General features: G+C 40.3%; 1 protein-coding gene across 1 annotated transcript in view; it reads right to left on the reverse strand.

Moving 5' to 3' along the window:
- LOC118785394 (potassium voltage-gated channel subfamily H member 7-like) overlaps positions 1–13,401 on the reverse strand; it is a 59,091-nt gene that overhangs the window by 18,554 nt on the left and 27,136 nt on the right. The window contains exons 4-6 of the mRNA XM_036540009.1: positions 10,391–10,822; positions 7,920–8,134; positions 3,963–4,388 (exon numbers count right to left, since the gene is read on the reverse strand). Coding sequence (XP_036395902.1) covers positions 3,963–4,388; positions 7,920–8,134; positions 10,391–10,822 — 1,073 coding nt within the window. The remainder of the gene's footprint in view (positions 1–3,962; positions 4,389–7,919; positions 8,135–10,390; positions 10,823–13,401) is intronic.

The following is a 13,401-nucleotide window of genomic DNA, read 5'->3' on the forward strand; positions in this document are numbered from 1 at the left end:
TTTGGCATGCATTAGAGTGTATGGATAAAATTTCATTCAATAATCACATTTGAAAGTACCATTAAAACTACTCCGTTAATAAGAAAAAACTTATCTTTCTAACAGAATTGGTACTTTTAACTTGAGTCAGCTCTTCACTACAGTTAAAGTCTTAATCCTGACAGCTTCCAGCAGCCCCACACTTAAACGCAGAGCTCTGAAATTAGCACACAGCTCTACAGGCAAGCTGCCTGGGCAGAGGGTAAATCCTGGTTTATTAAAGAGGCACAGGATGTAAACACATAAAGTGAGATTGAGAGCTTAAAGTTTAGTTCACATCAACAACCATTTCAGGGTGGGAAAAATGTATTAGCCTAACAATCGCTAGTCCCTGGAAACAGGTTTGTAACTGTGTGTGACGTTTATTTTTAGAGTATAGTTTCCTTTCCAGATGACAAATTGACAGTAATTTCATTTTTTGGAGGGTGACCGTGTGGGAGCTGGCCAGTGATGTCGCTGTATGTATTCAAGCTGCTGTGGGGCACTAATGCTATACTGGCACGCAGATTACTCCACTGAGGAATACCAATGGTCTAAACCAAACTATAACTGCAATAAAATAATGCATCAACACTGTTATTAACCTATAACAGGCTGCGAATATAATTTACTGCTATAGTTTTTTCCCTGTAAACAGCCCAATGTCTTTACCCCTGGAATCATACACACATTAGAGTACTAATCATTTACAACCCTTTCATTTAAAACAATATCTTAAAATGATAGTTCAGCCATGGAAGTGGCTATTGCACAGATCATTCACTCACTGTGACCTATCTGTGATCTATAGGATCGAAGGGGAAAATGTAGGCGTCAATGCAGCAAACATTAAGCATGCAGGATCACTGCTACTGACCACAGAACTCTGTGCTAATATGCAGCCCTGACCTGCATGCAACAGATCAGATTATGTTGAAGGAAAAGTCAGAACATGCATATTATTTACAGCATTTGCGTTAATTTTAATAATTAAGTGTGCACTGATATCATAGTGGCCCTCAGTGAGACCTTGATGTCACGCCTCTTAGTTCTTCCTTTAAAAGGCAGGATAATAAGTCCATGTAATTTCATAAATGTCAAGGTGGCCTCAGAATTTCACAGGATAAATTGGTATGAAAACAGCATGACAAAACAAAACAAAAAAGACAATGAAAAACTCCTACTCACAGTGGAGCCTGTCTGATATTTATAGCACATCACTAAGAATTTCTCTGAGCATATTTCTAAGAATGGTATTGCACCGCAGTAGTCTTGCTTTAATAAAAGATGCTTGGGAGCTAAGCTCTTTCTTATGTGTGAGCAACTTTATTGAACATCAACTTGACTGTCAGAGAGCATATTGAAAAAAACTAGTGCATGTGAATTTGGTCTTGCAATACGTAATATGTAATATGCAAATATGAATGGTATCTTATCACAGGTGTCATTCTCAAAAGCCGTTAAATCTCCTCTCCCTTATGATCACAGAAGCTCTCCTCGGTGCTCTCAAGGTACTGAATAGAGCTACATTGCACTGCTGTGCAGAAATGGTCCTTCTATCATGTACACAGACAAAGTCAATAATTTCCCTGCAACTCTGAGATTACGAAATTAACAATAACCACTGGTTGCTGGACAGAAGACCTTTATGTCAGATACTTTCATCTCAGATGGGGATGCATTTACAAGGGCATGATATTGAGCTAATGATGTCTTTTAAACTGTCTGCATGTCATGTTATGTGCATCCACTGTTGATTTCTCGGTTCCTGATATGATCAAAACTTTACATTTTTCAGAACCGAAGACCCGCCTCTTCAGACTGGATCTTGGTTCTAATGGTTCTAATTTTAGTAGTGCTAACAATAGTTTTTTTTTAGCATTTGAGGAATGCTATGGCATTGATTTATACATTGTCGCTGATTTTGTTGTTGTGGTTTTGATCATTATCTGTATTTTCAAAATGGCACTGGTTATGGCTTCGCTGTGAAACATCAACACTTTTGTTCAAAGGAGATTTGGCCTTCCCTATATAAACCTTGGTTCACATAGCCTTATGCTCTTTTGTACCTTGTGTTGCAAGTTGGTCTGCATAAGTGCCAAATTAATAAATGTACATTTCATGTACATTTTGTAAAATGAGGAACAGCAGGTGCAATACAGCAAAGGTATAGGTATATATTAATATTTGATTCAAGTCATTAAATCAGCCTTTGAAGTGTATGTATTTCCAGAGAGGAGCCAAATATTCTTATTAGGATCCTGTCAATTAAACGTCTCCTCAGATTGCCATCTGTCCCTGGGCTTACTTCCACTTGCATTAATATACAGGAACAGACTGAAAGTGCCACTGCTCACTGGCCATATGGTCACCCACCGTAATGGTCACTCCACATTCATTCCCACACTCTCCCTGCCTCAACATTTCAAAGAAACCGAAAAAACCTACAAGGAAAACTTTGGGCATGCAAGCAATGTGCCACTCTGCTTTCAAGTCCTTTAGGGACAATGTCGCTATCGTGTAATTTAGATGTGTTGTTTTCTGTTCATTATGCATTGTTTTTTCCATTTGCGTAGGGACACTCTGTATCCTACTGTGCAGAACTTGTTATGATCTTGGCATTCCTGCATTTTCCTCTGTGTTAACGTTTCCTAGAACACCGCCTTGTTTATGCAGGCTGTTAACTAACTGTTCACCATGTAGATGTGTTCCAGAACTGTTGGGAGACTTAACTAGTTATCAGCGATACAATTAAGAGTCCAGTTAAAACACCCATTATAACACCCTCTCCTCTGTCAGAGGAGACAGGATAGCCACTGGGAGCTCTTGAACACATGAACTCATGTGGCATGGTTGTACAGCATTGTGCTCATGAGACAGAACTCTGGCTGGGCTTTGAAAGATCAGAGATACAAATGCACTTTCTCCCTCCAGTTGTGATAAATAGCTCCCACGTCCCTGCAACAACTGATCGATAAAACAAACTAATACAGATCTCCACCAATTACCCTTTAATAGCCGCAAGCAAAAGCTTTCCAAAGGCAGAACAATTTGTCACAACAAGCAAGTTGTGTTACTGGCATCAAGCCAAAGGATGATCTGTTTAATGGCTTTAATAATGGCCTATATATCAATAAGAAGGATCAGCTGGAAAGGGAACGGTATTCTCGCTGACTGCATCTCGACTAACCTGTCAGAAACTCATCTGAAATTTTCTCCATGAAATCTAAGCTAATCATTTCAGCATTTTAGTACAGACCTTCTCCAGTCTGGATGTACATATACAGAGCTTCATCAAGCCTAAATGTACATATACACAGCTTCTCAAGTGTGGATGTACATATTTTGTTTAGCCTGGTATAAATATATAAATAGACTTAGCTGCTCTTAGGATGTTTTGCTCTTGGTTACAGTTTACTTCTTAATCAGCTACTCTGGGCGTGGTCATTATTTTGGAAACTTATGTACTTGCAGCCTCATTACGCTGCACCAACAGAGCAGTACAAATCGTTGGAGCAGCTATTGCCCCTGAAGGTAAATGGCTGGTCAAACAAACAAGCAGCCTGCCTGCAGAATTCAAATTCACGTGTGCATGAAGCCGTGCAAATAAAGACACTGTGTCTCACGAGCTCATTTAAATGCTGCATTGATTGCCGTTTGGTAAGCCATTAATCCACGAGTACAGATTCAAAGCAATGTCCATTCAGAAAAAAAAAGAAAAACCCCACCATGAAATTTAATGCCGTAAGCTGTTTCAGAGCCGAGATAGAAGCATTAGGGCAATAAGAAGGAGCCCAAGGCCACGAGTCTAGGTTTAGCGAATTAAAAAAAAATCCAATATAAAAACAAGGGGCAATTGATGGGATGTGATATTTTAAGAGTCTGGAGAACACATTCTCTTTTATTAAGATGGAGGAAAAAAAAATGCACCAGTGACAGCTTACTTCATCCGACCCCGATCCGAATATGAGCAGGTCAAAGGGGATGGCGGCCACCATGTCGATGAGGAACCAGCCCTTGAAGTAGTGGATGGCGATCTTGCCAGGGTGGCTGACCACCTCCTCGTTGAGGTTGACGTAGGTGGTGCGGAAGTTGATGAGGATGTCGATGATGAACATGATGTCCACCATGAGGTCCACCACGTTGAGCGGGCTGCAGGAGTAGCCGCACTCCCGCCTCTTCTGCTCCTCGCGGTCGTTGAGCAGGAAGGCGGCGGAGTAGGGCGTGAAGATGGCAGTGTAGATGACCAGCAGCAGGATCAGCCAGTCCCACACTGCCTTGAACGGGCTGTAGTGCAGGATGGTGAACTTGTCGATGCGCGGCGTCTGGAGCTTGTACTCGGGCAGCACGTCCGCGCCCAGTGACAGCACCTATAACAACAGTGGTAGACGTGTGGGGTGCCAACGTGTCAAACGTGATCTCGTTACAACTTGTTCAGCTGTCACATAAAACCCCAAATCCCCTTTCTAAGAAGCACAGGAACATTTTGGTGACAGTATTTTCAGAATACTACATTTCCTGTTTTATTAAAAGATTTCAAAAGGTTTAGTAAAATGCTATCAATGTGATACATGTGACAATACGACATTTAAACAGACATAATTATAATGGTGTTATTAGTGATTGCTATCTCTATCTTCAATACATTGATTGTCTACAAAGTAGTCATGCTGAAATTATTCCCATATCATAAAGAATGTTTCAGTTTTAAAAGATTGTTGTTGTTGTAGAAATAGTACAGCAGCAGTCGACACTGAAAAAGATGATATTTCAAGTGTGCCTTAGTTAAAGAATGGAAAACTGTTCTGACTTCTGTACAAGCAGGGAGATCTAATGGTAATTCATTGTGATACTTACATCACGCAAACAAAATGAATTTGTCTAGTCATAATAGTCATGACACGGAAAGCATACAGGTTTGGCCTAGAAACTGAACAAAACTGAGCAGAATCAGGTAGTGATCATCCCTAACTGTGTTACCAGCCATCTGGATGCTTTCGATACATGAATGAGGAGCTGAATTAAAGTGTTTACGTTATTGTACAGAGAGATTTCAAGAGACGAAGCAACAAAGCGGTATCAGGATTGCCTTGTAGATTCCCTGCATCTAAATCGGCAGGGTCTGCAGCCTCTACCAGTATGAGATGCTGAAACTGAAAATCCAGTTTGCAGACTGTTCTGAAAATTGCAGACTGTTCTGAAGCTGATTGAGAATGGCTGCTGTCAGGCTGACTGGGTGGTTTCAAGTGGGTTCAATGATTGGCAAGCAACACCACAGGTTTGACCCGCTGCTACACTGGACAGAGTTCTTCAGCCCAGAAAAAACTGCGTCACAGTTAGCATCACTGGTGAAAAATTAAACAGGAAGAGTTATCTCTGCGGGGACCCTTGCCTTGAAGGAAGGCATTACTAGGCAAGACCTAGCTCAAAAGCAGACATGAGACATGTTCTTCTAACAGATATGGAGAAAGCACTTTATCCCCCCAGCTGATGATACAGTTAACCCCCCTGCTCAGGGATGTTAATGCTAATGTGAAATATGAAACGCTAAAGTGAATGCTAGGCACGCCTTCTTATACAACTGGTTTAATCCGGTTTCAATGCAACCAGTGAAGGAGGAGTTGTCTCAAGTGCAAACTGGCCACTGAGTCATGGACTGTCCTCAGAGCCAGGGCGTATGTCTGCAGGCAAAAGCGCATCGTTATCGCCAGTGTTTGTTTCCAGCTGTGGGGATCAATAAAGGATTCTCTCTTTATTGTTAATTAATTGCACTTAGCCGAGGTGCGCTGTAATTTAACAATCAGTGAATGCTGTAATTCCCATCTGGATTTAATGAGCTCTGACAGCCGGCGGACGACAGCCCTTTCCCTTATAAATAGTACATTGGAAATGATGAAGGCAGTGGGATTTTTTTTTATGTGTGTTGCCTCAGCGCATTTTTCTGGAATGGGAGACATGAATTATAAATATTTCTGTGCATCTTGGCAGGCAGGGCAGGCAATATGTATTCCGTGCCACACGCTAAGATCCCTCTGAAACGTGGGAACCTCAATGACTAGATTCCAAAACAGAGAACATGATGGAACAGTAGCAGATGCTACATTTGTGAATGAAGCCTCATCTTCTGCAGATAGATTGTCATTGTTTAAGGTCTTGGGAATCGCCTTTGCTACTGTCAAATACAGCTAAGTGTAGGAATGGCTTGGCCCTTCTCCCTCTCGCTAATGCTGAGCACTAACATTTGTATTAATACAAGACAACAGTTGCTAATCTACACATGGAGGAGAACTGGAATCTCTGGAAGCTACTCCTGTGCTCCTGTTTCTTACACAGTGTATTACATTACATTAGTGTCATCTAGCAGACGCCCTTATCCAAAGCAACTTACACAGTTTACAGTTTTTACATGTTATCCATTTATACAGCTAGATATTTACTGAGGCAATTGTGGGTTAATTACCTTGCCCAAAGGTACAGCAGCAGTGCCCCAGCGGGGAATAGACCCAGCAACCTTTGGGGTTACCCTGCTCCTTACCACCATGCTACACTGCCACCCCCATTAATTATGATAATATCATAATCATATTAAAGCTCATCAAGCTGATCAAAAGTGGACAATGTGATAATGAACATTCTTCTCTTATGACATTCCTATGAAGCAGTTAATAAAATCTCCAAAGCACTCAAAGTCAAACTTTTTGATTTATTTTGTCCTTCAACTGTGAATAGATTGTCTTCAGGTCAGGATCCCCATAGGGCAATACAAGAACTAGATTCTCAAGACATAAATCCAAGGAATAAACGCAGAAATGACACTAAACCCGTGAGTGACAGTTTTAATAATGTGTACATTATGCCACGCTTAAACAACGCTCAAATCACCATCATCACCCAGCCAAACCCCCATCTGTTGTCTCGGTGTCAGGAACATACATTTGGGAACTGAGTCCCACACTGCTATTGTAGGGGAGTGTATAGTCACAGACATCAGTTGAGACTGTGAGATGTTCACTACTGTGCACAGAGAATCTCCCAAAGCAAAAGCACATAAAGTTTTCATAGAGTGTCTCTGACATCTAAAAATAAAGTAACACCTGGAATGATGAAAAAGGCCATCTGTGTGCAATGCGTGCCATCTGTCCAGAAACAGACTTCAAGTGTTTGAAATACAAACAAACAAACCAGCCAACCGATGATGCGGTTATCGCTGCCGTAGCCAAGACTGGCAACTGCGCAAGACTCCCAGGGGGACGGAGTGGTCCCGAGAAATGATCTTTCAACCAGAAGGTGACAGGTTTTAAGGTTCAGAACAGGACCCTGCTTTACATATCCCTAAGCAAGAAGCCTAATCTGAGATGCTTCAATAATGATCATGCTGTATGAATAATATTTAAAACAGGAAGGTTGCCCTGGATAATGGTGTCTGCAAAGGGAGTCAATATTGTGTCCAACTATTGAGAAAAATACAAAACACCTGATTGGTTTGGATTTGGCACTGCGATCCTGTATGTCTGTACCTCCCTCAGAGAGTAATACAGAGCTACAAGGCCTGTGAATGGAGCCAGTGGGGTAAAAACTGAATGTCACAGCTCTTTCCACATATTAGAAGCTTCATTATGACTGTACAAATGATTTTTAACAATATGTTGCAATATAGAGTATAAAGATAAATAAAGTAAAGTAAAATAAAGTATACTTATACTCTATAAAGTATAAGTATAAAAATGAACAGCTCTGATTTTCTCAGTTTTCCAGTGTTTTCAAATGATTACACATGTATCACATTAATAATGGGTAAAATAAGGCAAAAATGTGTAGAACTTACTTGTAGTATGTTCCTAAGAGTTAAGGAAAAAGTAAATTCTGATGAATCAATTATACATCCACAAGGGACGTCTTACCTGCGTGACCTTTTCCGTGACATTGTGCGTTCTGTCTTTGACCTTTGGTGCGATGATGGTTTTCTCAGACGACGGGGGAGAGGCTGTCTTCCTCTCGTTGTTTGCCTCTGAGAAGTTGAGTGTGATGAGGGGAATTTTGTTGATGGTGCTGTACTTGTTGAGGTTTGAGTCAGAAGTGGAGCCCAGCAGGCTGGATTTCAAGTGGTTGAACGGGCCTGGAAAGTGTAAGGAGACAGAACTGCAATGGAACAGCTCGTATGTCAGAATATAATTACAGCTTTAGTATGAGGATAGGTGGAGCTGTCTTAAGCAGTCCATCGCTTGCAGTACCTTTCACATACAGCAGCTTCCTACAATATTCAAATGTAAGAAGGCTGAAGTCGCCACTGCAGTGCGCCAGCTGCAATTTTAATCATTTTGAACTCTTACACATGAACTTGTACATGCCTGGTTTATACATGCCTGAAAGATCCTCTCACAATACAGGCCTGACACCGACAAGACACAAGTGCTATGCTCTTCGCACTTATTCTCTACTCCTTGTCACCTTAACAACATGTAAAGAGTCATAACATAATCCTCCCCCAAACACTCAGCATGGCGAACAATTTGCTTGCACTGTCGTTTCTCTCTAGCCAAGACTGAAGCATTCTGGGAAAGATGGATGACCATAAGCAAACTATGCTTCCCATAGGATGCCAGCTAAATCATAAGGTAAGGAAGACACCTTTACTTGCACCATTACCATCACCAAAAAGGAAAAAAGGCGGCAGTGCTTCTTCTATTACTTGCTACTTATTTTATGTGTAGTATCGCAATGTGTTATGGATACTGTGATGTAGTGACTGTATGATGTATGGTAGTGTTATGTACTTGGCTTCCCTCAGTTCCTAGGCTATGTTGTTTAACTTGTTTGTTGTTAACTTGTGGTTGGGCTCGAATGGTGTTGTGCTTAAACTCACTGGTCTGGGAGTGTTGTTAGCCTGGTCTGACCCTGTTGCTTATTTAACTTGAATGGATATGCTTCTGTTCTCTTGTGCTGGAAGTCACTCTGGATAAGAGCGTCTGCTAAATGAATGCAATGTAATGTACAAAAGTATTCCTCCGGCCACAGAAAATAGGCCTACAGAATTTGAAGCTGAAGAGTTCAATTCAGGTCTTTTATTGATGATTCAGCAATAAACGGCTCCCAACTTACTGTTACACAAAGACAGAAATTAGCACAAGAACAGAGTGAGCAACTCATTAGTCAAGAGAATTTAGAATGGAGCCTCAGAACTAGTTTCATGGTAACCCACAGGCATGATGAACTTTTTTATGATTACCACAAGCTGATCATGCTCATGGCTATGAGTGATATATAGCACCTTTCTAAATTTCTATTGTTTTCAAATGATATGCATGGTTTTTGTAGTAATGACTATGTTAGTATTTAGTCTATGTTACATTGTGGTGGTTTAAAAAATGCATTAACAGAGGGGCTTTTATAAAAAAAAAAAAAAGTCACTTTCCTTTTTAAAGAGTCATGCCGGCTAAAACAATTATTTCAGGAGAAGGTATGAGGGGGGTACAGCATTCAAATGATATTGATTTTCAGACAAAGACAAACTGAAAGCAAGCCTTTTTTCCATGCAGGTTTACAGAAGGTCAATGTGTTTATACCGAGCAAAGGGAGTAGACTGCAAGCACTCAGGTGCATTCAGATGCATTACACAGTAACCTACAGCAGTGAGGGAGGTCATGACACCGAGAACCTCACGCCCATGAACTACCCTCACAAACATTCCAATTTCACAGTGCATTTCACAGAGATCCAGTTTCAATCTTCACTCGAACAGTTTTTCATGGAAAACATGCATCAAGCAGTCTGATGCAGCAGTCTCACACTGACGTGTGGAGAGCGTGACGTTACCTTTGAAGGCACGACCATTGTCTGAAATGTCGCATCATTTTTGTTGAAAAGAAGAGAAAGGGAGATATAGATAATGATGGATTTTCTCAGTCAAAAATGTTTCATAAAACCTACACCATCCTCACACACAATTCTAACACGCACCTCTGTAGTGCTGATCCAGTATGTTACAGTAATATTATATGGAAAGTTTACAGTTAAAAGTAAACAGTGTGGTGTAGTGGTAAGGAGCAGAGCTCATAGCCGGAAGGTTGCTGGTTCAATTCCCCTCCAGTGTACTGCTGTTGTACCCTTGGACAAGGTACTGAACTCAAAATTGCCTCAGCAAATATTGAGCTGTATAAATGGATACAATTGCCATCTATGTAAGTCTCTCTACATAGGATTGTCTGCTAAATGTCAATAATGTATTGTAAATGCTGTACTGTACATATGTAGACTTGGTCATCTGTACTACACCATCATCTACAATATCTATGTGAACAGATCAGCTGGGCCCCCAGCTCCTTGTAGGCATGGTGTGAGTGGGGTACTGGTGGTTTGGAAGGGAGAGCTGTACCTTCGCTAGCGTGCCGGTCTCTGAACACACCCTTCGAGTTGGAGCTAAAACCCTCCATGTCCTGGACAGACGAGGCCCGCCTCATGCTACAGATACTGTCGTGAGACGCGGTCTGGGCCAGGCAGGTGGTGGACTGGTGCTGCTCGGGGTACAGCCTGTCCCACTGCCGTTTCGGGGAGGAGTGGTCGAGGGGTCCCGACGTGCTGATGGGCGTGGGGCACCGGCAGCCAATCAGAGCTCGCGTGTCGTCGGCCGCGGAGGGGCTGCAGCTCTCCTTGGTGGGGGATCTGTAGTCCTGCATGGCGGCCGAGTCGTCGCTCCGTCGGGGGGTGTCGACCATGACGGCGTCCGGGTCCTCCTGGGGAAGTGACTGTTTGCTGCCGCCCAGGAGAGCCCAGGAAGGCAGACATAATCTGAAAAAACTCCCCTTTCCTGCGTGAGAAAGAGAGAGCAGGTGCTATTTATAGAGGCCTCTGCTGACACACACGTATCCTCATATGCCATGTTTTTAAAAATAGCTTACCTGTGGCACCTGAGCAACAACAAGCCACAATGAACATCTCTTAAGCATAGTTTTTTTTCAGGCCAGTCAATTTCAGAACCCTTATTTATTATGAACCAATTTCTGAAATGGCAGCAGACATGTAACATATCACATATGTCTGTCATAACATAATTTGTATATCTTATAAACAATTTCACTTTGTGATTTGTGCTTTCCGTGTTCAAAATGAAATTACAGTTCAATTTACATTATTGAGTGTAAACAGGAACAACAAGAACACCAGTGCAGGATTATTGTATACCTTCAGATGGCAAAAGAACGTATGACTCCCAAGTAAAATCATGATTTACATACTGAATCAAATCCTGAACAACATTCACTGTTTCTAATATCCCATGTATCATGAAACACGCCATTCTCAATAATGTCCTAATAGTCAAAACACAAAATGATGTTTTTCTCTCTCACTACATAGAAATAAGATGATTGTGTTGTACTAACTGCAACATGAATTTAATCTTTGAAAATCTGTGACAAATGAAACTGGTTAAATATGCATACACCTATTTAATTATTTCTTATGTTTCTTTTAGTAATTAAATGAAAATTAGCTTTTTGTTTTAAAAAAATAAATCTCCTATATCACCTTCCAACTTGGTTATTTTTAAACATACAGTAGCTTATGCAAATTCCAAACCTCTCTATGTTACTGGAAGTGTTTTTTTTTTTTTTTTTTTGTTCAATTATTTATTTGATATTTTATAAGACATCTACTCACAGACATGGCAGCAGCAGGACCTTAAGTCAAATTCCATTAAAATGTAATTAATTTTTCAAGTAAACACTTTGAACCCCATCAGAAACATTATTGCAACATATTTATTTCTAAATTTAAAGTTATTATTAATATAACTTTTATTTCTGTTATTTAAATGACGGCACAGCTTGTCCTTCATTATTACACCTTATACCTTATCATGTGATCATACTATGTTATATATTATATATAATATATAATACATTGCATATTATGAGCTTGTTGTGCTGTTGCATCACATGAATCTTCCTTGTGCACAGTTAAGCTTAACAGTTAAGCCTGACCTTCATATAGCAAATCTTATTAATTCCCATCTTATAAAGAGAGCTCTCTTTTCAAAGACATGCTATGGGATGGGAAAATACATTTTAACTGCCTCAGAGATTGACGTTGTGCATTTAATTGCTCATTAAAACAGTAGAAAATGAGACAGTGAAACTGTGCAGAGAAATATGATTCAGCCATTATTCAGGGCCATCTTTACATCATGTCAAATGGCATTTGTGTTGATTGCCCTTATATACATTAATGTCACAATAATCAACACAATACACCCATCAAACCCAACCAGGCATTAAGACAGAACATGAAATGGTTTAGGGTACAATATCTAGTACCTTCCTCCAGTCTTCTCATTCAGAGTATTATAAAGGTGGTGAGCTACATGGTTCAATGTTCCTCGGTTTCTCCATAGAAGAGAGGAAACTCTCCACCATAAGTGGTTTTGTCATCATTTCTGAGTCTTGATCCAGGGGATTTCACTGGTTTACTGGTTTTCATTCAAGCTTGTCTTATTGTTCGACTGTGCGCTTAGTTAAGCGCTGGCCAGTTGGCAGTTATTCATTTGCTAAATCAATATGTGGTTGGAGGTGTTTCTGTGTTTATAAACATACGTGTAAGGATGATTCTTCAGCTTAACTTTTGTTGATGTCTCCCCCTTAATCAAAGCTGAGGTCTTTAACAATAAAGCTTAATTGGTAGTTCAATGAATTGTTTCAGGACCTATAACAACCAATCTGAATTACCAGTTGCTAAATAGACACAATTTAACAAAAAATAAATATACTTCTCTATCAAATATTGAAAAACTACGAGAGGTCAAATCTAATTAATATTTAATTAACAGCTTAATCAAACACAATTACCTTAGTGCAGCACCTGCCTTAGCATAAACTAGCAAAAAAAACAAGTCTGCAGAGCTATGATTGGAACCTCTGGGTTATGGAGGTATTCTGTCTCCACTCATTAGCCAGGTTTACTCCTCTTTACTCAATCGTATTTAGGTTATCAGTTAATAATAAAGTAAGACCCTAGTTATATTGTAGCTGGAACGCACTGCTTTTCTGCACATATTATAGATTCATGCACAGTACGATCATGCATATTGTTTATTCTACATTTACATTTATTCATTTGGCAGATGCTTTTTACCCAAAGCGACTTACAAGTTTATCGTGACATTATTTGCAAACATTACCATATGTTCACAAAATTATATGGGTAAATGAGTCATGCAAATTAAAGTGACTAAATACGTATCTAACAGCTAAACTGTTTAAGTTTCCACTTGAAACCTACAGTCTAAATACTGCTATACTGTGGAAAAATAAAGTCAACCAGAGTTTATATTCATGGAGGCTTCTGCACCAGTGCTCTAACAGGCCTGCTGCACCACATTATCCACCTCTT

This window comes from Megalops cyprinoides, chromosome 11 (genome assembly GCF_013368585.1).
Source record: "Megalops cyprinoides isolate fMegCyp1 chromosome 11, fMegCyp1.pri, whole genome shotgun sequence".
In the NCBI taxonomy this organism is placed as follows: domain Eukaryota; kingdom Metazoa; phylum Chordata; class Actinopteri; order Elopiformes; family Megalopidae; genus Megalops; species Megalops cyprinoides.